Genomic DNA, 27,117 nt, shown 5'->3' with positions numbered 1-27,117 from the left:
TTTTTATGCAGAATAAAAAAACTCAAAAAATTGTAAACTGGCTGCATTTTGCAATTCAAATAAAATTTTTACGCTTGATTTTCTAATAATAATTATAATAAATATCATTATAATAATAATTAATGATATTTATAATAATAATAAATTATTTGAAAACAAAAAAAATCTTATCATCCTTACCACTGGGAATTCGTGTAAGTCTTTCAGGTTGCACTCAACCACTAACGAGCACTAATATTTTTATTTTATTTTTCAATATTTTAAGTTCAGTGATTTAGAATTAATTGATTTTATAAATAAATTATGTCTCAATACCCAAAAGGTAGCATGAAATAGTCTCAATCATTTTCATGAAAAATTCTTTAAATTAAATTAAATACTGATGAATAAAATTTCTCTAAAATTAATTTAAATGTCAAGTATCAATGATATTACAATGTGAATATAAATTATTGAAACAATTTAGAAAATTTTCTCGAAAAAGCTAGTCGAAAAAGTTGATTAACTTTTTTCAAATAAAAATAATTTGTTTTAAATTGTACTCTAACAAAACCAAAAGTTTTTTAAACACAAATTTAACTTTAAATTAAACCATGTACAAGATATCTTTAAACTTCAAAAAGAAATCTCCTGAAGAATAATTTATGCTTGTAACAAATTTTGCTCGAAGCTAATTAACTATCTTTCAAAGAATATTTTTCCAACTTTTATCTTTAAATATGAAATTAAAGAGAGCAGATTAATAACTAACTACTAAATCAAATACTAATTCCAATATTGAAGTTGCATTCTTGAGCTAAATAATTGCTGTTGGAAATAATTTAGAAAGTAATCGATCAAGTGTAAATATTGTCCGAAATTTCAGTATGGTTTTCAATTACTTACAGAAGAAGCCCTCAGGCATTTTCCGGATACTTTCACCATGAAGGGTCCAAAAGATTTTCCTGAAGATTTTTCTGAATTTACCCTTGCGGCATTTGTATTTCTCTCCCTCTTTGTTTCTTGTTTCTTTTCTGACATCCTGGCTCTCCCCTTATTTACGCCCAAGTATCATGCAACAAGCCCATGGGTCCTCTCTCTTGATCTCCGTCGAATGCGCCCCTTGATCTTGATTCTCGATGGCTTTAAGAGTTGGATCTCTTTCATTAAATCCAGTAGACGAGATTCAATTTTACCTCGACGGATTGCTTTTCCCTGTTTCGTCTCACCTTGTAACCGGATCTGCTCCTGTCTAGTCTTCGTGAACTAAAAGGACTTCCCATGATACGACACAAAATTCTATCCATCTCATATTTTTTTTCTCTTAAGTCAAATGAATTTTTCTAGTATTTCTGGATTAACGAATAATATTACTGATCGGTAATTGAGAAAATGAGATACCTTTAAGTAAATTAAAAGATGAACAGAACGAAGCCAATGAATGAAAAAATATTCTTTGCAATACAGATTTCAAGATACTCCAGAAGGATACGATATTAAGATTAAAATCCTTTTTAATTCATGAGTTATTAATTAGCAAACTTTCATCCGATATTCAGTCTTAAGAAAAAAATTGTAAGGCAACGGTCAATTAGTTTTAAATTAAGGCTCATTAACTTTTACGCCTTCACGATAAAAATGTTTCTTGAAGTTTAAGTAAATCTTTTTTTTATTTCTTAGTGTAATAAGGTTGTCTGAAATACCCGAGCTGGCTCATGAATCAAATTTTTACTTGATAATTTCAAGCTTGGTTAGCGTAAGAAAAAAATTAAATAGAAAAGTTAAGTAGAGTATAAAAAACGGTCCTCGTGCAAATTGGAAAATGACTCAATCCAAGATAGAACGTGAACAAGTCGTCCAACTTATCAGAAAAGCCGTTGATCCTCAAGGACTTAATTTTGACCGAGTGTAAATCTCGGTTAGTGACTGTTTGATCGTGGCTGACCACTCACCACTGTTGCTACTGAGCTAACAGAAAGGGCAAAGGGAAGGAGAGAAGGTCGAGTAGTAGAACGATTCGGTACGGGACCAGACGTCGCTGTAGTAACAGCCTGAGCAATCTTAACGCCTCGCCAACTTTGTCTCCAACACTTCCAAGTTTCGAATATCTTCTTGGTTCTTGGTTATAACTTCAAACTGATTCAAATGCAAAGCTGAATGCCCCCAAATAACATTGAATTAAAGAAAGTTTGTCCAAACAATCGAACGTTTATATTTTTTTGTCGATTGTCACGTTTCAAGTAGCAATGTATTTTTCTTCAGAGTTTATCAAACTATGCTGTCGAATATTTATTCTACCAAATCTGTGACAAATATTTTTTCAATTCTTTATCTCTGCAAGCCGATAAAAGATATTTAGATTAAAAGCATCAATGTTTATATAAAAAAGCTAAAAGGGAAATCGAACCAATGGCATGAATGTTTTTTTTTTAAATTAGGATATTGGTGATTTTTATTAACTTTATTAAAACACAATCCAATACAATTGGTAAAACCAAGGCAAGATGGCCCTTTTAGGGAGAAATATGTAAAACTTGGACATTTAGCTATAGAGAAAAATGAAGTAAAACATCTTACTTCAAACGTTACATAAATGATTTAAGATTAAAATGTTTTTAACTTTGCATAATATAATTTACACTTTTATGTTCCCACAAAAAAATGAAAATGTTTGTATTATTGTATGGTCTTAGTGTACGGTAACTAATGACTGTACAGTCATTCTGAAATGGGTTTTATGATATTATTAATTTTAGACCACAATAAGAGGCGGTGTCACAGACCTGAGCAAAAAAGTCACTCCTTCTCTCTTGGAGCCGCAAGTGCATTAAGCTAGGCTTGCTGCTAGTCAAAAAAATAGTTTTGCTAGATATAAGCTTGGTTACACCAACGATAATTTCTAGCTAGACATCTGCATTCCTGCGTATGCTACGGTTACACCGTGGCTGTTGGAGCGAATATGATTTTTACGAATCCGATAGCTTACTTAAGCTATATAATTATATTGACTGTTCTTAAGTGACCAGGAGACACCGCCTATCAGTTACTAATCTATCTGCCGGGTTTCTCTATTCAGACTACTAGCCCGTAAAGTGTTGATTTTAGATAAATAGAAAATACTTTCAACGCAACGACGACAATATAATTTAACACACAAATGTCTTAATTAATTTATCAATAGAAGTTTTAATACATAACAACATTAAACTTTTTAATGCGAATAATTCACTGAGCTTAGTATGAGGCTGTTTCTTTCATAGATAGAAACTCTAATATTCTTTCTGTAGATTTTAACTTTTATTTTCTCTTTCGGATTACTCGATTTTCACACACGATAATACGGTACTTTTTCAAAGTTTTTGGAACAAAATTCAATTAAAATTTAAATTAGAAAATTAAAATCGATAACAAATTGTTGTGATTTAATGTAATTAGATGATTAGATCTAGATTTTTCAAAATGATGGAACATAGAGTAATATTATGAAAGACGTTCCGAATCATTCGAAAATAATTAATTAAAGTTTATTAAAGTCAACAAAATTTTACATATTAAAAAAAAAAGTAAATAGTCCTGAAAAAGAGTTAGACTTTTTGTCCAGTAAGGCCTACTTCAAGTACAACGTCTAGTTTATATACTTAATTTGCTTTTTAAATTTTTCTAAAAAAAATATGTGTAAAATTTATATCAAACATCAATAATAATATGATTTACGGCTTTCATGGATAGTTATTAATTAAATTAATATTTTTCGATGAAAATGTATTAAAACAAGCATAATTGATTAATCATTATTATTTTTGATTGTTTTATATAAATGAAAAAATATAATAAGAATCTTGTCAGACATCATAATAAAGATTAATATAAATCACACCGATCAGGTGAAATTTGTAAAAGCAGCTAATAAATTAAAAACTATCAAAGCAGTCGTTTATATGTTTTTACTGTCAATTGTCACGTTCTGAATGACGTGAGATTTTTTGCTGTAACTTGTTGAGATAAAGAAAGATTTTATCTTTTGGAACTACACTTAGTAATACTCGTTGCGAATTGAAGTTGAGTCACGTACTCTCAACACACTAAGCTAGACAAGGCACGCATCTCTTTCCAATTTATACGACCAGATCGAATCGGCTTTTCGTTTCGTGAGTCTAAAAATGTCCAGCCAGGTAAAGTTGCAACCAAAAAGAAAATGGAAGACATAAAAAATAGAATGAAAATAAGAAAAAGAATAATAAACGAAGAAAAAAAAATAAATCGAAGGAAATAAAGGTTCGTTTGCGACATTTCTTTTCTGGAAGCAGTGTCAAGTATTTGCGAAAACAAAAGTCAAGTTGTGTTTCAGAAAGAAAACGAAAACTTGTAACAATGCCACGGCAATTTGTGTGGAAAAATTTCGAAATTTCTTCTTCGTTTCCATCTTTATTTCAAACTTCTACAAATATCAAGAAACCAAGAAATAAATACAATAGTTTCATAATTATTTAGGAATTATATTATTTTATTTCTATTTTGGGATTCTTGGAACAATCGCCAACATGAGTAAAAATTTTATTTCTTAAAAACCTATGAAGAAAAACACATTTTTACAGCTATGATTTATGGTTAAAATAAAATTCTTCTATTGATCTAGCATTTATTTTATTTTTTTAATGAGAATTTATATGTTACTAGCTTATTCCCGCGACTTCGTCCGCGTAGATGCTGTTTGCCTGGTATAAACAATAAAGAACTGTAGGAATTAATGTACGAAAATTATTATAGTTTTTTATATTTTCATTTTGAAATGGATCATTTTTAATAGATAAAGTAATTACATAATAACCCATTACCTTATAGTTTTGGAAGGGTTAATATCGATCTTTCCTTATATATCTATTGAAAACATAAAAAGTAGAATAAATGTAATAAAAAAAATAATATACAACGAAATAAAAACAAAATGACAAATCAAAGAAAATTAAGGTTTATTTGCGACCTTTTTTTTCTGGAGATAGTGTAAAGTTTTAGCGAAAACAAAAGTCAAGTTGTACAATAAAAACAACGTAAACTTGTGAGAATGCCACTGCAATTTGTATGCAAAATTTCTCAAGTTTCTTATTTTTTTTTATGTTTATTTTCATATTCTTTCGTGTGCAAACTTCTACAAATATTGAGAGCAAGACCAAGAAATCGAAGCATGAAATTTAGACTTTTACAAAGTCACGGAATATTACTAAACGGTATTAAAGAAGATCTGAAGAATCTTTTTATTCTTTTTTATTCAACAATAAAGTTCAAGCTGGCACAGTTTCGAATAAACTGTTTCAAAGTTCGTCATGAAAAAGACTCCAAAAGACACAAAAGAAAAAAATGTGAAACCATCAGGTTGACAATAGGTTGTCTTAAAATATTTTTTATATTGTTTAATAGAGAATTCATACATGAAACTCAAAAAATTTGTTCCTACAAAGCTTTTTTCATTTTTTTTCGCCATCTTTAAATGTCAAAAAAATGTTATTATATTATTCTGGTAATAATTTCATAACAGAGAAAAGTTTTATGTGCAAAGAATAATTGATGTACAAAACAATAAGGGTTGAATAAAAATACATTCCAAAAGAACAGAGAGAGAAAAAAAGTATGATTGCGACAAAATGCCAAGCACTCGAAATCTCCTAACGAAAGTCAACGTAAATAAACAAAATAAGCATCCCCTTTTGTTTATCCCCCTTCGCCATCATAGTGACGCTTGCAATGTGCTTTCTCTTGTCTCAAGGAGAAGCTTCTGAGGTGCCCGGTGATTTATTTAACTTTTTTTCTCTTTTCCACTAGTGTACGCCTCATCACACCCAAGTAAACTCATCCTTGCTAACTTGTTCCCGTCGTTTTCTTTACATTTACTTTTTCCTCCTCATCTTATCCCTACTTTTCTTGTACTTCTCTGTTTTGCTTTTCACATTTTTTTCGTATTTATTTTCACCCTCCTATTCTTCTCTGACAAAATAGTCGAACTTTTGTTTGTTTACCTGTCGGAATTTCCTCGAGATTTCTTGCTGTATCAAGCAATTCGTTTATCTCAACAATTTACCATCATGTATTTCACATTCTTCTTTCGAGGTATATACATAATTTTCTATGTTTCTACCTAAACGATACTTTTTCCGCCTCATTTTTTGTCTTACTTTTTTTCGTCCAAGATCGTTCTCTCCCGAGGTTTATCTACAGTGTATTTATCTCGGAAAAAAGAGATATAGAAAACCATCGTCCTCGACTTTTTCGCTACTTTCGAGCAGTCGACCACGCGCAGTAGTGTTGGGACAAAGAACGCACTGGAGAAAGATGAGAAACATAGAGGAGAATATAGAAGGAAAAAATAAAGAATCGCAGTGGATAAAGAGACAACAAAGCTCGAGTGGGATATAAAAATGGTTCTTGTCTGAAAAAAGTCCAATAAAAATTTCTTAAATTTCCCAGAGGAATAAATTCTGTATTTTCTGCTTGGACGTTGTCGAGAGAACCGATTGAAGAGTCAAACATGAAAACAGTTTCTAAAAACAGAAATTTTCTCATTTGATTTTTAGATTTTTGTTATGACAATCAATATTTTTTTATGCTTTGTTTAGGGTTTTATGTTATTTTTGCCTTTTTCCTTTTCATCAATACATTATGATGATGTTTATATTTTGAAGCTTTTATCTACAAATTAATTCATTTCCATTGCAGGTGTTGAGGCGCCATCAAGCAACGATTCGATCCGTTTGGAAGCTCCTCTTGTTAATGGAACTGGTGCTCTTTACGTAGCTGCCACCTGCGCGTGTGCATTTATTCTCGTAGTTGGAAGTGTCGTTAGTGCTCTTTACGTACGAAATAGCAAAGCTCGAGTACAAGAGTCACAGTAAGTATTATAAAACTTTTCTAATACCATCAAGAGTTAGAAAGAAAAAATTGAGGAAAAAAACTTACTTTACTTTTGATAAAAGCAGGAAATCTATTTACATAAAAAAGCTTTGGAATAAAATGCACTATCAACCTTAATACATTCAAGTTAAAAATTGAAGTATCGTTGAAAACAATCAAAAATTTTTAGTAATATTAAAATGGTTAGATTTTTATAGAAAAGTTTCTAAATTTCTTAAGCTTAATCAGACATAAAGAGTTAACTTTCACGCTTTTCAAAACATCTATTTAACCATTAAGTAAGGTAAGAACAATCAATTGAATTGAAACTATCTGCTAACTCTCAAGTTTTAATTGTTCATTAAATACGTAATGTTTGATTGTTCTTGATATTAAAAATTTATCAATCTTCCATAAAATTATACAATGAGTATCTGTAAATAATGATAATGTTTAGCTTGCAACCCTATCACAGCAAGAGTGAAAAACTACCTTTTGATGTAAAGATACCAACATTACAAATCTGACTTTTAAAAGTGCATTGTTAGTAATGGAACATAAATATCAGTGCCTTGAATTCTTAATTGATGTTTTATGTATCAGTAGTAGATGGCTTATTAGATAATTCGAGTTCATTGAATGTGGATGTGTATTTCTTGTCCTCCACAATATTTATTTCGCAATCTTTAAATGGTTCTCCAATGTATGAGGACCCTTCTTGCATTACTTAAATAACAGTATTCAGTTATTACGAACAAAAATATACTCACAGAATTATTTTTTAATTGTTACTACATATTTTTAGAATATTTATTACTCAAAATTTTGTCGAAAGTAGTTAAATAGCGTTCATTTCAGTTTCCTTCCATTTCAAAAAGTAAATAATATTTTTGTCATTGCTCTACATAAAGTTAGATTTTATTCCCCGCTTACAGGCAATAAAATACCACTTTTTTGTCTCGCATAAAATGACAAAATTTGTTTACACGCATGCTTACACACATTTCGTTGTTTTTTACCTGGCAAAACGTGTTACTTCATTAACCTCTAAGTTGAGAATAAAATATAATCTTTTGTGACAGTATGACGAAAAAATTTATTTCCATCATGGGAGTAAATGTAAAAAACTTCAATCCGCAAGATTTTATCTATCACCGTCAGCTCAGGAGACAAGATTTATCTCACAGATAACATGTTTCACTTCACTCCCTGAATGCAAAATCTACTACTATTAATTAATTATTAAATTCAACTGTACAACAGCTAAACAGATGTTATAAATAATTACACCAAAATAAATTTATACTATTGATATATTTAAACATTGATAAATAATGAAATTATCAGCACAACACTGTAAATCCAAGTGCATTCTTGTTACACATCTAAACGTGTTAAATATGGTGTTACCTATCTGATTAACATTGTAGTCACTTTTTACACACTTAGAAACACATGAAAAGTGACTACAATGTTAATCAAATGGGTGACGTCGTATTTAAGGCGTTTAAATGTGTAACAAGAATGCACTTGGATTTGCAGTTAAGAACAAGTAATTTGGTAAATTCAAAACGCAATACAATACTCAAAACAAATACAATGTAGCATAACTAACATAGATGAAACATAGATAAACATAGATGAGTGCTAAGAAGATCAGCCGTTATCGATAAAAATATTTTCTTTGGAATTGATCATTTGAATAGTTGACACCACATCAAGAAATTGTACCATCATTGTATTTAGTATTAATCAAATAATTTATACTATTTGTAAGTGAATAGATTACATCAAATATTATCCAGGGAAAATATTTCATTAATTTAATCTTTATTCAGACCACGATATTTAGTAAAATTCGTTTTTTTATAGGAAAGTATGAAAACGGACTACAATTGAACTTTCTGTCTACTTTTTTTCATTCCAAAACGAGTTTTAACTAACATTACTTTTGCAAAACAAATAGCATATGCGTGATACATCAAAAAGAAAAATTTTTTGCGAGAAAAAAATAGATTTTTACCGAGAAGTGTAAAAAAAAGAGCGGGAGAAAGCAAGGAGTAGTGAAATATAGAAAATTTGTAGGATAAGCGGGATTCGAGACCTCCAGCTGGATGAAATATCCTTTCAATAAGTTGGGTGATCTGTCGGTCGCTTGGCACCGCTCCCAACATTTTATTACATGGCTTTCCTGCTGTTCAAGGATTTCCTTGAGAACTTGAGGAGGATGTAAGACTGTGGACGTAAGAAAGAATGCAAGCAGATACTGAGTGGTGTGCAAAAGGAGAATCGCGGAAAGACGAAAATAGGAAACTGCGGCAAGAAGCCTTGTGAGGGGGAGAGTGATTGTCTTTCAGGATATATTAGCTCTTTTGAGACACTACTCCGAATAGATAACGTGGCAAAGAGGCAGAAGAGATGCGCAACCCCTCTCAGTAGTCTCTCGTACGCTCGGCAAAGCGGCAAATTTTACTATGGTACTTGTTATGAAGAAGGATCTCGTCCAACGCATTTTCATGTATTGGTACTTTGGGCATTCCGAGTTGTCTTTGATCCAATTTCGGTTGAGCTCTTCAGAGTAGTACAGGATTACGCTCGAGTAATTTCATTTAATGCTTTATTATTTTTTATTGGTTTGAAATGAATATTTCTTTTATTTCAGCCTCACAAATTTCAACGCATTTTACAAAAACATTATTATCTCGCTTTGTCAAGCGATTCATTTATTTTCATTTGTTTGCTCAAGCTTACGCGAAGTAATATTGCAACTCGTTGAGTATCATTATTTATATAACATTGGTTGTAAGACTTTATGTGATATTAAATTATAAAAAATTATTAACACAATAGAAGTATTTTTCTAAAAAATTAATTATATATTAACTGAGATAGTCAATGTCAAATTCGTTATTGAAAGTACTTTGAATCATCAGTGTTTTTTGAAGATGATAATGACTATACGATAATTAAATGTCCTTCTGAGCATTCATTCCACTTTGAGTTGACTTCAGAGTGAGGAATTATCATTTTCGAACAGGACATTTCTTATAATTTTGAAGTTGGGCTAGTTTAATATTTTTATTTAATGGGATATTGCTACACCTTTAATGAATAGTTTATACTTTTCGCTCATACTGAAAATAGTACATTGTTAACCAAGGGAGCAAAGTATAATATCCCGACCTGGGTGTAGAATTGCATTCCGAGTTGAAAGCGAGGGTGGCGAACACCCAAGTTAGTTGTCTGTTTTGAGGTTGAAAAAGTGATGTTCTTTCTCCCGCAGAGAAAGACAACACCACTCTGGGCATGCGTACAGACCATTTTTTGTCTTTTAATACGGGATAGAAAACGTCGCTTTGGGACCTGAAAACGGGGAGCAAACTTTAACTTAGAGCAGTGGTATGGGAAAAAAAAATTTTCAGGCCCTATTAAAAATGTTTTTTCAATGTATATCTATATTACTGAAGAAAATGGATTTTCAACAGACGAAATTGTTTTGTTATTAAACTTACAGAATACTCGGGAACTAGAAGTTCAACCTGCACTTCTTGTGATAATTCTGATATTTAAATCACGTTTAAAACACTGCCGCATGTCGGGAACTGATTGACATTATTGACAGCTTTGCCTAACAACATTTTGATTTAGAAACCAATAGTTTGTGCTGTTATTGTAAATCAGTTTCTCACATCACTCTTCCTAAACTCCTTGGGATAAGCTATATAATCTAAAATTACAGAAACTACACATGGCTCAGGTTTCTCTCTAAAACCAGTAGCAGAGGCTTCGGTTGATTCCTCCCGGATTTGAATCCTGTACCGAAATAAATAAAATTGCTGATCGGACAGTTTTCATAGTAGTATAATTTACTATGACTTTGAAAGGCCTAAGCCATTGTTTAAAAATCCTATAATTTCTGTAGCACTAGCATTAAATAGATCCACATTATTCTCATGAGCATATTTTCATCAGCCTTTTAAATTAACTTTAAATTCTTTTATTGAAAATAAGATATATTTTTACAGTTGACTAATTTAATAAGGTTAAAAGGATATTTTTGTGAATTTTTTTAGTCCAGTTGTATAGGAAATAAATACTTTTTTGATCAATTTTTTCTTTAGAATAATCAAAGGTCTTTGATGTTTTTCACAATTGTGATATAGTCGATTGAACTCCACGCAACAATTTGATGCGCCCACAACTGATGACAAATCGATTAGAATCTTCTTTTTTCATATTTATATATTTTTTGTCGGATCGTTCCCTTGGAAATTTTAGGCGGATTTACTCCCCTCATATACTCCTCCCAGTCTCTTTTTCTCTTTGGACATTCTATTCCAATAACGCACACCAAACTAGGGACGGGACCCTTTCTATAAAATCTCTTTGCCCGGAGGGCAGAACAGTAATTTTGAGCTGTACAAGTGTTCTTCAATTGATCTTGAGTGTGCATGGTGTGGAAATTTCCACGTAACTTTGCATTAACTTAAAACTATTTCTACTCAATATTCGCAGTGATTATTAATCTAGTAAATTCCGACGAAATTAGTCACTTTTTTTTTCAATTACCAAGTTAAACCTGAATAATTTACTCAGTAGATTAATTCAAATGTGAAATATTCAAGTAGCTCAACTACTATAAATATAAAAATCTTTTAAAAGAATGCTTTTAATGGAATAAACAATTAATGCAAATTTTAAGATAACCAAGGAGAAAATTTTTTCAAGAACGTATATAACACTGCATTTTAGAAAAAAATAATCGCATTCTAATAAACAAGGGTGCGTTTTGAAAGAAATTTTTTTATTATCTTTCCTTTGAAAAAATTTTATAAAAATTTGTTATCGCTCTTCATCACTCCACTAAAAATTGATAACGTATTAGCAACCTTTTTTCTTTTGTTAGTGTTTTTTGTTCAGAAATAAATTTTTAAATTACAGTAAAATATGGAAAATTTTATATTAATCAAATAGAGCATTCATTTAAAATAATTTCATTAATGTATGTAATTGAAAATAAAGTTAAACTTTCGTAAAGCTGATTTAAAATCGTGTATGACTTTTTCATCTCAATAAAAAATAGTGTTTAGTTCTCCGTGATATTTCTGTCATTTCCGGTTTTTTTCCGTGGAAATAATTAAATGTAGAGTTGGAAATTGGCAGAAATATTGTTTCTTCAACAGTTAATTACTTATTTATAAAAAATCGCATAGGGGAAAGGAGGATCAAGTGAAACGCTCAAGAGAATGTACTAATTTATTAAAATAAGTTGAAAAACCTTTATTGAACTTTTTGTTTATCAATTTTTTAATTTATTATTGTATTAAAAATTATAAAAATTTGTTAATATAATGGTTAATTTGTTGATTTACATTTTTTCTTGGTGTTCCGCTTTACCCCACTTTCCTCTTCATATAAGTTTTATAAAAAATATTTTTTCGTCATACCGGCGCGGAAAGTTCACTTTTCCATTAGAGAGGGGTTGAACTTTCCACACAGGTATGACGAAAAATCATATTCAGCCCTAAGGAGGACAATTAGACTAGCTTAAACCACGTGTTTACCACCCTCGCCTTCGGCTCGGGTTGTAATTTTACACGTGGTTCAAGCTAGACTACTTTCCCTCCCTAGGTGTGAAATATACTATTTTTTTCTCCTAAATTGGGAAAAGTCTGCCTTAGTAATGGTTACTTGGTGGTGAGAGCTGATAAAAAATCTTCAATCAACCATGATAGAAGACAGAATAATAAGCTTTGAAATTCACCCTTGTTCATCAGAATTCGATTATTTGTCGCCCACATTGAGTATTTTAAGAATCACTCAGATCCATTATTACTTCAAATAACCTCTATCTTCGTTAAGCAGTATATTTTTTAATAACTAAACTTTGTTATTAAAAATATACTTTTATGTTGTTATCAACAAGTTGCTTAATGAATATACAATGCCAATAAAATTAGTGTCATGAATATCAATTGAGCTTGAAGGATGTAATTTGCAGAGAAACAAGAAACTTGTGCGAAATCCAATTCATTGTTATGGTCATTGGATCTGCGTTAATCACTCGTACGTTGCAAGCATTCTGATAAGCATCAATCCCCTCTCGTACAAAGCGACGAGTTAACGTATTTAAGGATCCACTTAGGTTACCCAACTACGCCCTTGCATCTCAGCACAGAATCTCGTTACTGGGGAAACTCAAAATGAGGACAATGCTTGGAGATGTGACAGCAATAGGCCCCTCTGCCAGCCTAGAGCAATGGATCCCGTTTACTTGGCGATCTTCCGACCCTTCGGGTAATATGCAAATAACTCGACAATATCGCACGACAGACTCCATCTCTCGTCTTATCGAATCGAACATAATATACGTACGTATGGAGATGACGACCAGAGGGTGCGTACTTTCTCCCTTTTTATTTCTTTTGTCACATTAGCATATTCCCAAGAATTGTTAAAAACCAATGAACATTCTTTTCATTTTTGCTCCGAGATATGTCATGATGTGGAAGAAAAAAAAAGATGCTGATACTTGGAAAGCTATTTACAAGTTCAAAATTCCAATAAAAAATCTTTTTATTCTCAAAAGTACCTTGTACTCTCTCATTATCTCATCCATCAGTCATGAGTATAGAATTTTTTTTTTTACTGTGGTTGTCTTGACCACATGAGAGATTGTGAAAATGTCAGTATGGAAATTGATAAATTTTTTTAAAGTCATATTTTTAATATCCTAATGTTTATAAAAGTTATGTAAATGACTATAATTGTATGTTATTTTCTTACACATAAAACTTTGAATACAAATCTTCAAAATTATTGTAATTCACGTTTTATCACCAAGACTATAATTTTCTTGAAGAGCTAACTTGTTAGAGAATTGTAAAATAATGGAATTATCAGGAAAGAGAATAGATCAACACTGTTGAAATTGTAAGTCTAGTACTAATGTATTCGTCTTAAACGATAACATTTCAATGTGGACTAAAGTAGCATGCGATTTGGGTGATTTCAGGAAGACGTTACCATGCTGTAGTTACTCAGCAGCCGGGACAGGCGGTCTAACCGGAAGTTCAGTGCTCGTAAGGGTAGATCCAAGACCAGGAAGTGCTAACTCCGGAAGCTACGCGACTATCGCAGACCTCGAGCCTTTGTACGCAAGACCGTGCGGTTCCAGAGCGAGCTATTACGCGGCCAGTCACGTCACAAATGTCAGTCAGGTGAGAGTCATGTAAATGAACAAAAGAAAAGTATCCACTTCCAGTAATAATTATTAACTGCTCAGTACAATTGAATCATTACAATAGAAAATTTTTAAATAAACTGAAGATAAAGAAGATCACTTCTATACAAAAATACCTCCTTTATCTCAACTGCTTGGGAAAGTATCTCCATAAAAGATATGCAAATGTGTGAATTCTCTCAGAGTGAATGTTGAGTTTGCGGAGAAGGCTTTATAGGAACTCGTATCATATCTTGGCATGCCATTGTACATGTTTTCGAGATGTGTTGTTTCGTTTTCTATTGAAATCAGTGTCTCCTCAAAGACGATTTCGTATAACTATGGGTGTCATATCGGAAACAGAAGGTGGATGAAGTAGAAGGAGACTAGATGGAACAGTCTGAAAGCACAAGTTGACTCTATCTCTGATAGCTCCTGGTGAAAAAAAAAAATCTTCCCCTTTTATTGTAATTGAATTTTATATTTTAATATCTAGTAAATTATTTAAATTCCTCGACTTCACAAATTTCTCTCTATCTTTGTACCGTAGGGATTTTAAAGATAAAAATTTAAATTAAAAATATGATTTTGTTTTTTAATTGATTAAAATTAATATAGATGAACTATCTTATCTTTCCGTGAAAGTAATATTTTATTAATAACTCTGCCTCCTTTCTATGAGTTTTACAATGAATGTTGGTAAAAAAATTTAATAAAAGATTTGAAAATTTAATGAAACAATGAACTAATTTTCAACATGCTTTGTCTCATTATTATAGAGAGCACAGTCTCAGACGCTTTCATATGAGTGGAAGTCTTGCTGCGGAAGTAACAAGTAAATGAAGTAGAAGGTGAAGAAGGTGAAATAGTAGAAGAAGCAAATAGAAGTCAGAAGAGAGACAGTTTTTGCTCGAGGAAAATTTGATTTCCCTGTAACCGAGCAATTTTATCTTTCTCTCTTTCAGCTTTTATTTCTCCTTAACCCTGACTCAACTTCACTTCTCCAAGTTGTACTCTTCTTTTTGCTGAATGCGCATCGGAAGCGGAAACCGTGCGAGACGTACACCAAGCGAGTGGCTCAAACTTTATCGAGTTTGCGGTCGAGTGAATCGCTTTGCCCAACTTTTCTTCAATACTCTTTTAGCCTTCGTTTACTCTTTCTATCTCTTTTTTTTAGCTAATCCTTCGCATACTTTCCAGCTTTTATTTCAGCCATTTCAACCCATGTCGATCAGAAACAAGCATTTGAACGTGGGTATATATGCCCAGTAAACCTAACGAGTCAATATGTTTTTTCCCTCTTGTTTTTCCCAAACCTCCCATCGAAGAATTTCAACAGCGTCGTTACTTCTTTTATTTTTTCCAACTTACAAGAGCGATTCGGACGCTTTGAAGCGCTGTGTGCGCGCAATGGGATCAAGAAAGAAAAGCATAGGTTTTCCCGCATCCAAAAGACGCCTTGTTGAGAAGGGAGGAATAGAAAGGGAACAAAAATAAATGCGAAGCTCGCTGCGTTTACTTTTACAGTTCACCCCGTTTTACGGTCTGATATTTCTTTCATCTTCACCACGTTTTCTCACTTTTTTTTCTTTTCTCTTTGTAGAATACCTTTACCCTCACTGTTGCAGTTTTTTTAATCTTAAGAAAACCATTATAATGGACAGAAAAATTGTGAGTGCCAACTAGCTGTAATTCCTTGAAAAGCGAGATTGTTATAATTATTACAAAAAGGCAAAAAATATCCATATGACAAAAAATATATTTTAAAAAATATATTTTTTCCATTTGGGTAATATTATTAATAATGGCAAAATGGAATTTGCTTGAAATTTGTCAATAATTTTTTTACACATTACGGCAACAGCTAATTAACCGTACAGAATCCTCGCTATAAGGACAAGTTTTACACCTCGTTTCTATCTTTAATTACTGAATAATTTCAAATAAAATGATTCCTTCAATATTGCTACATCTTCTTATCATTTAATTTCCTGATCTCAGTTGATTTTGATTCAATAAATATTAAAAAAAAAAGTGATGAATTATTTAAAGTGTTTAATAATTAAAAACCTAAGTGTTTACAATTTTAAATGCCATAAATTAGAGCACTTTGGTAAACGGCAAGAAGCATTTAAAAGTCGTCAACAAAATTGCCATAGTACGTTTATGATGTTTAACATTGTAAACACTTTGAGTATTTAGTTACTTAACACTAAAAAAACGAAGGTATCATAATAATCGAAATCGGAGTAATTAAAGTAATGAGTAGGCGATAAAAGTTTCCGTTTGAAAATGATACACATCAGAGAATAAATTGAAAACAATATACTTAATGTGCAATATATTTAAAATATCGAAGCTTACATTTTTTAACTTGATATTACTTTCAATTAAAAGCATAATTATATTCAATGAATGTCAATTGAATCGATAATGTTGTGTAATAATTGGTGTTTATCGAAAACTCAAAGAGTTATTTTTCTTATTAGTTGTGTTCTATTTAGGACAGAGAGATCAGTAACAATGATTCAATTCTATTGTAATTAGAAACTTGATTATCAATAAATCATGTAACATAATACAAATAATTGTTCATAATGAGAAAATTCATGGGCACTTAAAGAATGTCTACATAATAAATAAACACGTTAATACCATGGTCATCTATTGTTTAATTCTCAAAAAAACTTCTCACAAATAGCTATTTACGTTAATGACCAAAAGTATACAGCTTTATCAAAGAGAATATCTCCCCGAGTATATTTACTCGCACTGATTACTTAAATTCGTGTAATTTTAGCCATGAGTATAAGTGCAATTTGTCACGCTTGGTGTTCATGACACCAAGATCTTTTATATTAATTTTCGTCTAGAAGCAAGAGAAATCCTACACCAGTACCTGTACGTCCCTAAGGGATATCTAGAGAGTCAGAGAAACATCCGTGGAGGTACGAGATGAAGGTTGGGAAATTAAGAGTTGGGGTAGATGGAAAGTTACACACGCGGTTGGTTCTCTTCTCGAGCAACCCTTGGACAAAGAAAGTACCATGAATATGTAGGGAAAACAAGGATAACTGTGACGGATGAATGCGAAGAATAGAAGTGAGGCCAAAAGGACGAAACTGAGGGGAGCTTGCAAGTAGGTCCTGTGATTGTTTCGGCTTTGATCTCGGATCAATTTACCGAGTATACGCGTATGCCTTCTCAACTCACTTTGGTGTCGTCTAAAAAGCTGCTGTAACATGAACATTTCATGGAGAATCGCAAAAATTCGCCCCTATTTTCTCTTTTACCCCCTTTTTAACTTATACTCTTCTCTTGATCTTGTAATATTGTAGAAATGTAAAACGATACACTTGATATCAGTTTCTTAAGATTATTATGTGAGGTATACATGATTCTTTACTTTATATGTATAGTTTTAGATCTATGTCTCTCGAGAATTACCCTGGGCCTTCCTTGCTTCGCGTGGCTGTTTCTTTACTTTATGGTCTTTCATGTGAATAAATCTTGAGTTTGACGAATGGTTTCAAGTTTAACGAACTTACTAAATAATTCTGTTGGAGTTTTTTACGAGTATACGACATAATACTGAATACAAATACATTCTTAGTGTAAAAAGGTACAATAAAATTGAAAAAATCGATATAAACCGACATTTGTTGAAAGGAATCAAAATTATTGAATGTATTGGAGTATATTGATTTTCTATTTTATATCTATTGTAGAAACAAAGTTCGGTCCATTCTTAAACATCGTATTTAGTCAAGACTGGTTACACTAGGTCGATATTGGACCAAGAAGTGGTCAAGGACTTGCTAATCTGCGAAACTGAGTATTGCTTTTAAGTTAAAGTGATTAGAAATTGTTCAAAATACAAAGAATAATATATCATGGACTAATCGAAAATTATGAAAGAATTGTAAAATTGATGGTAGCATCAACTTAGACATGATCTTATTTTCAAAAAAATGTGATAATCACTCTTGGGAGTATGTACGTATTTAAAATGTAGTATGTAATATACATTTGAAAATATATGTAATATATCGTTAAATTATCTTCAGATCTCTTCATTTCTTAAGGTCTCGAAGTTATCTTGTGCATATTTCTGCATGCAAGCACTGACTAGTAGGATCATGAATTAAATACTCTAGTATTTATATTAAGTGATGAACATGCTCATAAAATTTTTATGAACTAGAACAGTAATTACTGTCTCCAATACGAATACAACTTTATGATACTAAACATGAAATATTCGTACATATAGTATTCATTTTACAATATTATACATAAAAAAATATGTAATTTGTAATAAACGTTGACTGAAATTCTACTACATTTTTAAATGATATCTCAACTTTTTATATGAATTTTGAGAAGAAAGACATATTCAATTTATGATTGAAAATAATTTAAATAAACAACTATAAGACAGCTGAATTGCTCTGCTCACGAAATAACATTATTTCATAAATTAATTAAGAATATTTAAAGTATCGTAAAACACTCCGAAATAGTACCATTTAAATTTATAAACGAACAATTGCGTTCTAAATTATTTTTAATCACAAATTGGATATGTTATTTTTCTTCAAATTCTCTAAAAAATACAGTTGGAAAAATAACCTTAGAGAATAGTTCAAGTTATTCAAGAATAAGCTTGACTTGACTATATACCTTTACAATGTATTATAACTTGTACCTGTATATCTATTATAATTATCATATAGTTCACACATAGAAATATGTAACTCTGCTATGCTTTCTAGAAAAGAATAAGAAAATATTCGCTGTTTTGAAGTGATTTTTATTGATTTATCTAAAGAGTATAGTACGTCACATATATTGTCAAACACACATTATAAATATTGTAAAATATTTGAATTAATGTTACCTATATGTGTTAAACAGTGACGAACTTTTTATTAGCAATGCTCGACTGACTTGTTTATGTTTAGTGTACAATTGAGACTAATTTATTATTTTTTCAATCTTCGCATGATTATTTTTAATTCTTTTAAAATAATATACTTATATTTTCAAAAGTTAATATTTAATGTTATTAAAAACATAAAAGAATGAACTTTGAGACTTAGAAAATTGTAATTCAAATTATTTCTAGGAATTTTTAATATAACAAAAAATCAATTTTATCAACAAACATGATTATGTTTCTTGCGATGGAGGATTATTAATACCTTAAATAACAATCATTTTTTGATACATGTCCTGACACTGGAAACAAATGCATGGTAGTTTAATTTAGTTAATCCCATTGAAAATGATTGGTATTTAACTGCTGATATCGGGAATTTATATTCAAGTGTACTCACCACCATTGTAATATTTTACAGACGTACATAAATGTCTGTTAATATCATCCAACATGTAAGCGTGAATGCACATAACGAGGTCCTGTAATAATTACAGGCCTCGACCCACGATAAGCCGTGGAATTAGCGTATTTGCATTTTACTCGTCCACTAGTGGGACAGCTCGTGCGAACGAGCGAGTGGTTGTACTCTATGGCTTCGTAAATTATTTCCGATTCCAATATTGGACTGAGCATGCTGGCTGATTGCATAACCCGACATAGTCACTTTTCTGCAGAGGTAATTTTTTTTTTTACTACACCGCTGAGAATTGGAGTTGAAAATTGGAACTATTTTTTCTGAGTACTCATTCTCATGCTAATGGACTCGACGATTTAGCCAGAGGGTTAGCCCATTTCCAACCAACTTTTCTCAATTTGTCTCAACGAGATTGTGTCCAAATAAATTTTCATATAAAACTATCATCATTATTAACACAGAAAAAAATTTTCACTTTAATTTAATTTATCAAAAAAATATTTTTCATCCACACCAAGTTTTCTATTGACTTAATTTAACTTACTTTCATCAATTGCTTAATGAAAAATCTCTTCTTCCAAAACAAATAATTAAATAGATTCAACATATTTTACTTTTTCTCTTATTTTCGTATATTTTAGGCCATTTTGTTGAAAGAAAAGAAAAAACGATCCGTCAAGATAGAATTTTTGATGAAGTACTGTGTTTCATTAATTTCATTTTCAGCCAAAAAAAAATTATTTAAAAACATGATAAAACTTTTAACATACGTTTTATCATGAGTATAAAGTTTTTAATAATCTACTGTCAAATCCTTGCATCACAAGGGATTCTCGTGCTGGAGAATTGTATAATGCTCTTTCACCCTCACTTCGATTCCCCTCGATTTCAATATCATCCGTAGGGAGTGGATAACAGCTTCTCAATCCATCTGTCCTGTCGCAGTTGATGCGTTTCAACTTTTTCATATTAACAAAAGCTCAATGTAGATGCAAAAAATAAGTCGATCCAAGAAGTGATGTAGTACATTGACAGAATTGTATTGTGTAAAGGAAATAACAAAAGAGAAAAATGGAGAAAGCAGTAGGAGAGAAAAAAATAAACATTCCATGATGATAGAATAAAAAGTGTGAAGGGTAAAGGTAAAACTCCGGAAAATTGAAATTAATGAATGACTAGATCTTTTCTGTCCCTTTCTCAGTTTATTCTTCATGGCCTATAGCCAATGGGAAAACCCTTGTCTCTTTTCTAACAAAGAAGGATTGATATCTAGAGCGGTGATAAAATATCCGACGAGCAAAAGCTTTAATTTTCTTTCCCTTGATAAGATTCAGAGTTCACAGAAAACCTTTAAAGAACATCAATGATGTTCCTTGATACACAATGTCGTTGAAAACCTTTGATAACATTATTAAAGATTGTTCATGTATTTGAGAGTTATTTTATCCTTAACATTCATTCATTTTAATCGTATTTATGGGTTTATTAATGTAAAAACTGTAATTACGTAAAGTATCCGGTGTTCAGATATGATAAAAAATGTTATTTTTACTTGGACAACATTAAAATTATATTTTCAAATATATTAAAACATCAAATGGATATTGATTTCAAGTTATTAAATAATTCATTAATAAATCGTTTATTAATTGTAAATCTTGATGAAAAATAAACTCTAAGTTACTTATCTTTAACTCTAATATAAATATTAACCAGTTTGTAACAATTAATTAATGGTAGATAAATTTTTAATAATGATTCCAGACCACTGATCCTTGTGATAAAGCAAGAGCAATGGCCATACCAAGATCAGCTCTTCATTGTCGAAGTGTTGCTCAAGAGGGAACGTTCGGAAGGGTTTATAAGGGCACATTAAATGTTGCGGGACGAGAGCAAGAAGTTATTATCAAGACTGTCACAGGTGAGCTTATCTTTGTTAATATTCATTATCAACTTATCACTTATCAAACTTTGCTACTCACAAACAACTTTAGTCAGAATAGGTAAAGTAGAAATGTTGAATATCAACAAGAGATTAAACAGCTCAATAAAAATAAAAACAGCAAAAAATAAAGATGAAACATTTTTTCCACTTACAGAAGTGGCTTCTGCATATCAGGCATCCCTTTTGGTGGTGGAAGGGTCGCAATTAGCAGGGCTAGTACATGGAAATATAGCATCATTGGTAGCAGCATGCTTAGATAGTCCATGTCCGCTTCTTGCTTATGCAAGTTCATCGAGTGAACTGAATCTAAAGACCTACCTTACCGATGGTATTCATCACCCAGTCACTAGAGACCTGGTGAACGTTGGTGTTCAAGTTGCAAGAGCTGGCGCGTTTCTTCATGGACGTGGTCTTTTACATAGGTAAATCTTGTTTCTGTTATTATTCATAGTAGTATTATATTTTTAAATTTTGCTGTTCAACACACATTTTACTAAATCTAATTCCATTGTCAAGTTTAAGTCGATTTCCACATTAATTAAATTTATTTTCGTTTTCTAAAGAGATTATAGCATTAAACACATTCAAATAATTGAATTTACCTACCATCTTTTATTGATTTTTGAAAATAGCTCAGAAATGATTGCGATACCTTTAGGTTGACAGTTTTTATCTTGTTTTGGCTTACTTAAATATTTATTGTTCTGACTGTTTATCTGATATATTTTTAAATTTATTATTCGAATTATTTGTATGTCATTGAACTCCAAAATGAATAAATTGATATATCTCAACAGGGATATAGCAGCACGGAATTGTCTCATGGAACCTAATAGTTTTCGAGTACGTCTAGCAGATGCTGCATTAGCACGAGACTTATTTCCTCAGGATTATCACTGTCTCGGAGACAATGAAAACCGCCCAATCCGTTGGATGGCCTTGGAGAGTCTTGAACACAATCAGTACAGCACGGCAACGGATGTGGTAAGATCTAATTTACAATTTCAAGTAATGCCATCATTATCCTTACTACAAATGAATCTCAATGAAATCAATGGCATGAATTATATTAATTGAAAATCAAAAGCATATATTATAATTTACGAATGAAATTTTTTGTTTTTTTTTCAAGTGGTCATTTGGGGTTTTCTTGTGGGAATTGGCAACAATGGGCGGGCAACCTTATGTGGAGGTGGATCCCTTTGAAATGATGGCTTGCTTAAGAGACGGCTACCGACTTGTTCAACCCCGCCCCTGTCCAGATGAACTTTTCGCTGTAATGGCTGTCTGCTGGCTTGGAATAGCAAGAGATAGGCCAACAATGCCGCAACTTCTTGCATATCTGCAAGAATTTCATGATGCTCTTGGGGGATTTATTTGAAGTGTCTTATCCTCATTAAGAAAGATATCAAGTTTTTGGTTTAAAGATTAAAGTCATCCACAAATACCCCAGAATCTGCAGATAAAAAAATATTAGTGACCAGTCGATTCAATTTACCACGACGATCAATTGATCCAAATGATGAAGGATTCATTTTTCTTGATAGTCTATATAACTTTTCTATATAACGAATTGGATTCCGCGAGGACAATGGTATGGACTAGATGGAATTTTGATGGAATTGGCTTTCTATTCTCTTGCACTTCCCCTCTTATCACTCTAGAGTTATCCCAAAGTCGTTTAGGGGATGATTCAAAGACGAAATAACCTTAAGATGCTTCTAACGTTGAGACGAAGGAAATCGACGATTTTTTATTCAAGACGATTTGCCACAACGCCGCGCACTGGTTTCTTCTCGGCACACAGCCAGAGAGAACAAGAAAAGATTAAGGGGTTGAGACAGGGTGGGTTATAAATTGCGTCTCGAAAGTGGCGCGTTAGTGGTCCAAAAAGGCATTCCATGACAGGAGGAAAAATGAAAAAATAAGAACGAAAGTAGAAGGAGTATAGGTATATGGAGTTTATGGAGAAGAGAAAAAGAGGAATGGTTCATTTCTTCGTGTCGTAAAGAGACGCGAGGAAGTCAAGAAAGCCGAAAGAAGAATTGGAGCCACGCACAAGGAATATTGATAAAAAAATCTATAAGGATTTATATGGACTTTTATATATATAGATATAAAAAAAAATATATATATATATATATAAAGTATTGCCCTCGTATCGGGTGGTATTCCAAACGCTGAAAGTAAAAGTTGTGCTAATCGAAGCTCAACCATGAGCTGCTTTAATCAAACCGTATCTCAAGTCTGATGAAAATCAAATAGCGTGGAATTGAATAATATCAGCAATACAGTTTTCATATTGGTAAATATTTTTTTTTGTTCAAATTATTAAATACAAATACTTCTTTTTACAAACATATCTCTAATCGTTTGCGCAAGTTTTATGGTAACATTAAAATTAACATTATCCCTGTATTTCATTTCCAAAAGCAATGTATAGAAAGTTATAATAAAACAGTAATTCATTCAGATGTTTTAAATTGATGTAACGAAAAATTGTAAAATATTGTAGTATGTAGTGATGATTGAAATATGAATGAAGATTTAGTAATAATTAATCTTAAATGACTATAAATCAAATAAAGAAAGATAAGAAGATTCAATTGATAAAATCACTTAGAATCTAAATAGTTGAATTGCAATTCGCAAACGACTTGTTGATTTCCGTAGAGGGAACGAGGCCAATAAATGCGAAACTCGATCGCTCTTGACTCACGTAAATCTTTCTTTCTATCGAAGCGCCTGTCCTCAATTACGAAACTCGGATATTTGCAAGCAAAACGACAATGATGGCGACGAGAAGTATGGATAGTCACTTGTGCCGCGCGATAAAGCTCTTTAAAGAAAGAAATACCTTGTAAATCCTATTGTCGTATTTGACCTTCGATAAAACGAATACAAATTCTTGCGCAAACGAACGATGGAGAGTACATTGTATAACTCAAATAATTAGATACCCTGTATATTTACATCTCGTGAAAGTACATTTAACAGCTCTTTCACATTTTCAAGCTCCCTCACAATCATTAGATAAATGGAAAAAGCATTTGCAAAGTGTTGAGGATAACTTTAGGAAAGAGAAAAACTTAAGTAAGCAAATTTCTAACGGCTTTATCGCATTAAAACTTTTGTATAATTGATCATTTGAATAGTATTCAAGGTGAGAAGATATCTCTGTGCTTGGTTGCTCTTTTGTGCGACACTTTGCCAAGGTTTTTTCTCTTATTCTTTATCTCTAACCAAGACAAAAGCCCCAGGACGTAAAATGTTTTCTAAATGTACTCAATGTTTAAATGTCGCATGTTTCAATTCTACACGAATCTACTTATTCTTTACTAAAACTTTGACCCCATTTTATAATATGAATCTTGAGATATTTTTCCTCACGATTGAATGCTACCGCTGACAGTTGGTGCTAAAGTGCTATATAGTTCCCGGAATTTTTTGCCATTTTCAAATACACAGGTCTACAAAAACTATCGAATAATTATAATGTAAGATTTTTTTTATTATAATCTACTGATCTCTCTAGTTTGCAGTCTATTTTACTAAGCTCTTCACTGCCAACTCGATGATAAAAATTTTCTTACTATTTGTAAATAAAATTTTTATAAATATTTTTATCAAGAGTTTTAATGTTTATGATATTATGTACGATTTAATTAATACTTGTAATATTGTTATATCATAAAAGAGAAAAAAAACACAATTGAATCAAATTGTAATCAAAATGTGTAAATTTGTAGGCCTGCATTTTTTGTATGTCATATAATTAAAGCTAAAACTTATTATAATAGTGAATTGTTGTAATAAATCTCTATTACTATACCGCAAAATGAGAAAGATGATAAAACAAAAATTTCAACAGATGAATAAATAAAATAGTAAAAAAGTAATAAATACAAAAATGCTATCAATAATTCATACGATTGTCGTACTTTAAGTATTTATAAATAACTATTATACTCCTGAATGTTTTATGGAGGAACAGGGTAGGCTAAAGCTGCACACTTTTTCGCTATATCTTTGTACACGTGGAAACCACAAGTTTCCCTTTATTTCTTTATTTCATACCATTTTATACCACAGACACCAAAGTCCCTTGAGAGATATAATAAAAAGTCGACGGGGAGATAAACACTAAATCTTTCTTTTGTTCATCTCTCTATCGAGTTTTAATCCTTTTTGTTACAATTATCTATTTTTATTGGTATTAATATTGTAATTATCATTTACATATAAAAAAGACTGTTCCACGTACATTTGTAAATACTATCTAATGGCGAATAATAGGTGATGCGCCAAATAAGTTGATTTGTGCATATTTTATTATTTCCAATAACAATATTTATACTGTATGGCATTATTTTTCAATGGAAAATAAAATATACGTGTTATCAAATCATTTATTATTTTATCATCATTTTTTATTGCTATTATTAGTCATAATTTTTATTACTCTTTGACGTGAGATATATATAAGTATTGAAATAATAATAACAAGTATTATTAAGTTATATAATGAGAAAGTCACTTTAATTTAAGTAAATAATAAGAGAATAGAGAAATTGAATAGAATTTATTGGAAAAAAATAATTAAAATAGTAAAAAAATGAATAAGGATTGTATGATTCTTTTCATTTAGTCAATGAACAACCTCTTACTTGTCTAATACATACTTATAACGTATAGTACAACGATTTGACGAATTTTACCACTTCCTATATTATCTCAGCATTTAACTTTATGAAATCAAATTCAAATATTGTTAAAGCCCAATTATTCTCATCAATAATAAATTACATAGCTTTTCTTTGACACCTTATCAGTCAGCAAAGAGTTCATGATTCAATGTCGATTTTTTTTTGTAAAAACTGATTGTATTATCCTTATTTCAAATATTTATTCAATAGCAAAAGATATTTAAAAACAATTTATTTATTTACTTTACTTTATATTTAATAGTCGGTTAACGATATTTTGTGAATTACTCCCTTTGAACCCTTTGTGAATTACAAAACAATTTTTATGTGGCAAAATAGCACACAATTTAGGTGGGAGTTTAATTGAAAAGATAGTAGGAGGAAATATTCGAAAGAGAGACATCGGTATACGCATTATTTCTTAATCTTTTTAACTGAGAGCGAGAAAGGAATAAGCAGAGACCTGGCCCAACCAACCAACGAAAACGAAAGTGATGGAGAAAGTTGAGTATTGTTACGAAGTGTGAAATACGACGTATCAAGGAGTTAAGCTTCTCAACTCATGGTTGATGAACCTTTTTGATTTCTTATAATTCAGTTGATAATTTCCATGATTCGTTACAACTATTATCATCTATTATTATAGTGAAGGTTTCATTATATGTAATTATATTAGTATAGATTTGTTAATAGATAAAATTTATCGCTAGAGTTGAAATATAATTTCTTTTACTTTTCAACTTAAAACTATTCATACTCATTATCATATAGATATTGTCTTTGATTTTAGGTATAAAGGGGAAAAGATTTGGTACACGTAATGGAGTACAAGAATAAAAAATTATTATTATATCATATATTAGTTTTATTGATACTTTTATCATTAGAAACGTATTACTGTTATATGTATGAACAGTGTTGAATGTCTTTCTTAACTTTATCGGTTTTAGTACTTTAGATATTTCTTCATTTCGCTGATGAATATAAGCTCTAAAGAGATACAATATAACATACACCTAACTTTCT

At 31.1% G+C, this 27,117-nt stretch overlaps 1 protein-coding gene across 1 annotated transcript in view; it reads left to right on the top strand.

Moving 5' to 3' along the window:
- Window positions 1–23,764, top strand: part of Drl-2 (Derailed 2) — a 93,813-nt gene extending 70,049 nt beyond the window's left edge. Inside the window, exons 4-9 of the mRNA XM_035078924.1 lie at window positions 6,688–6,859; window positions 13,877–14,081; window positions 21,205–21,361; window positions 21,540–21,807; window positions 22,183–22,369; window positions 22,518–23,764. Of these exons, the coding sequence (XP_034934815.1) occupies window positions 6,688–6,859; window positions 13,877–14,081; window positions 21,205–21,361; window positions 21,540–21,807; window positions 22,183–22,369; window positions 22,518–22,766 (1,238 nt within the window). The 3' untranslated portion in view covers window positions 22,767–23,764. The remainder of the gene's footprint in view (window positions 1–6,687; window positions 6,860–13,876; window positions 14,082–21,204; window positions 21,362–21,539; window positions 21,808–22,182; window positions 22,370–22,517) is intronic.
- The last annotated feature ends 3,353 nt before the right edge of the window (window positions 23,765–27,117 follow it).

The sequence above is a fragment of the Chelonus insularis genome, unplaced genomic scaffold (genome assembly GCF_013357705.1).
Source record: "Chelonus insularis isolate UGA/USDA-ARS -01 unplaced genomic scaffold, ASM1335770v1 contig_17_pilon, whole genome shotgun sequence".
NCBI classification, from domain to species: Eukaryota; Metazoa; Arthropoda; class Insecta; order Hymenoptera; family Braconidae; genus Chelonus; species Chelonus insularis.
The sequence above is the reverse complement of the archived record's forward strand: the minus strand, read 5'-3'. Positions and strand labels throughout refer to the sequence as shown.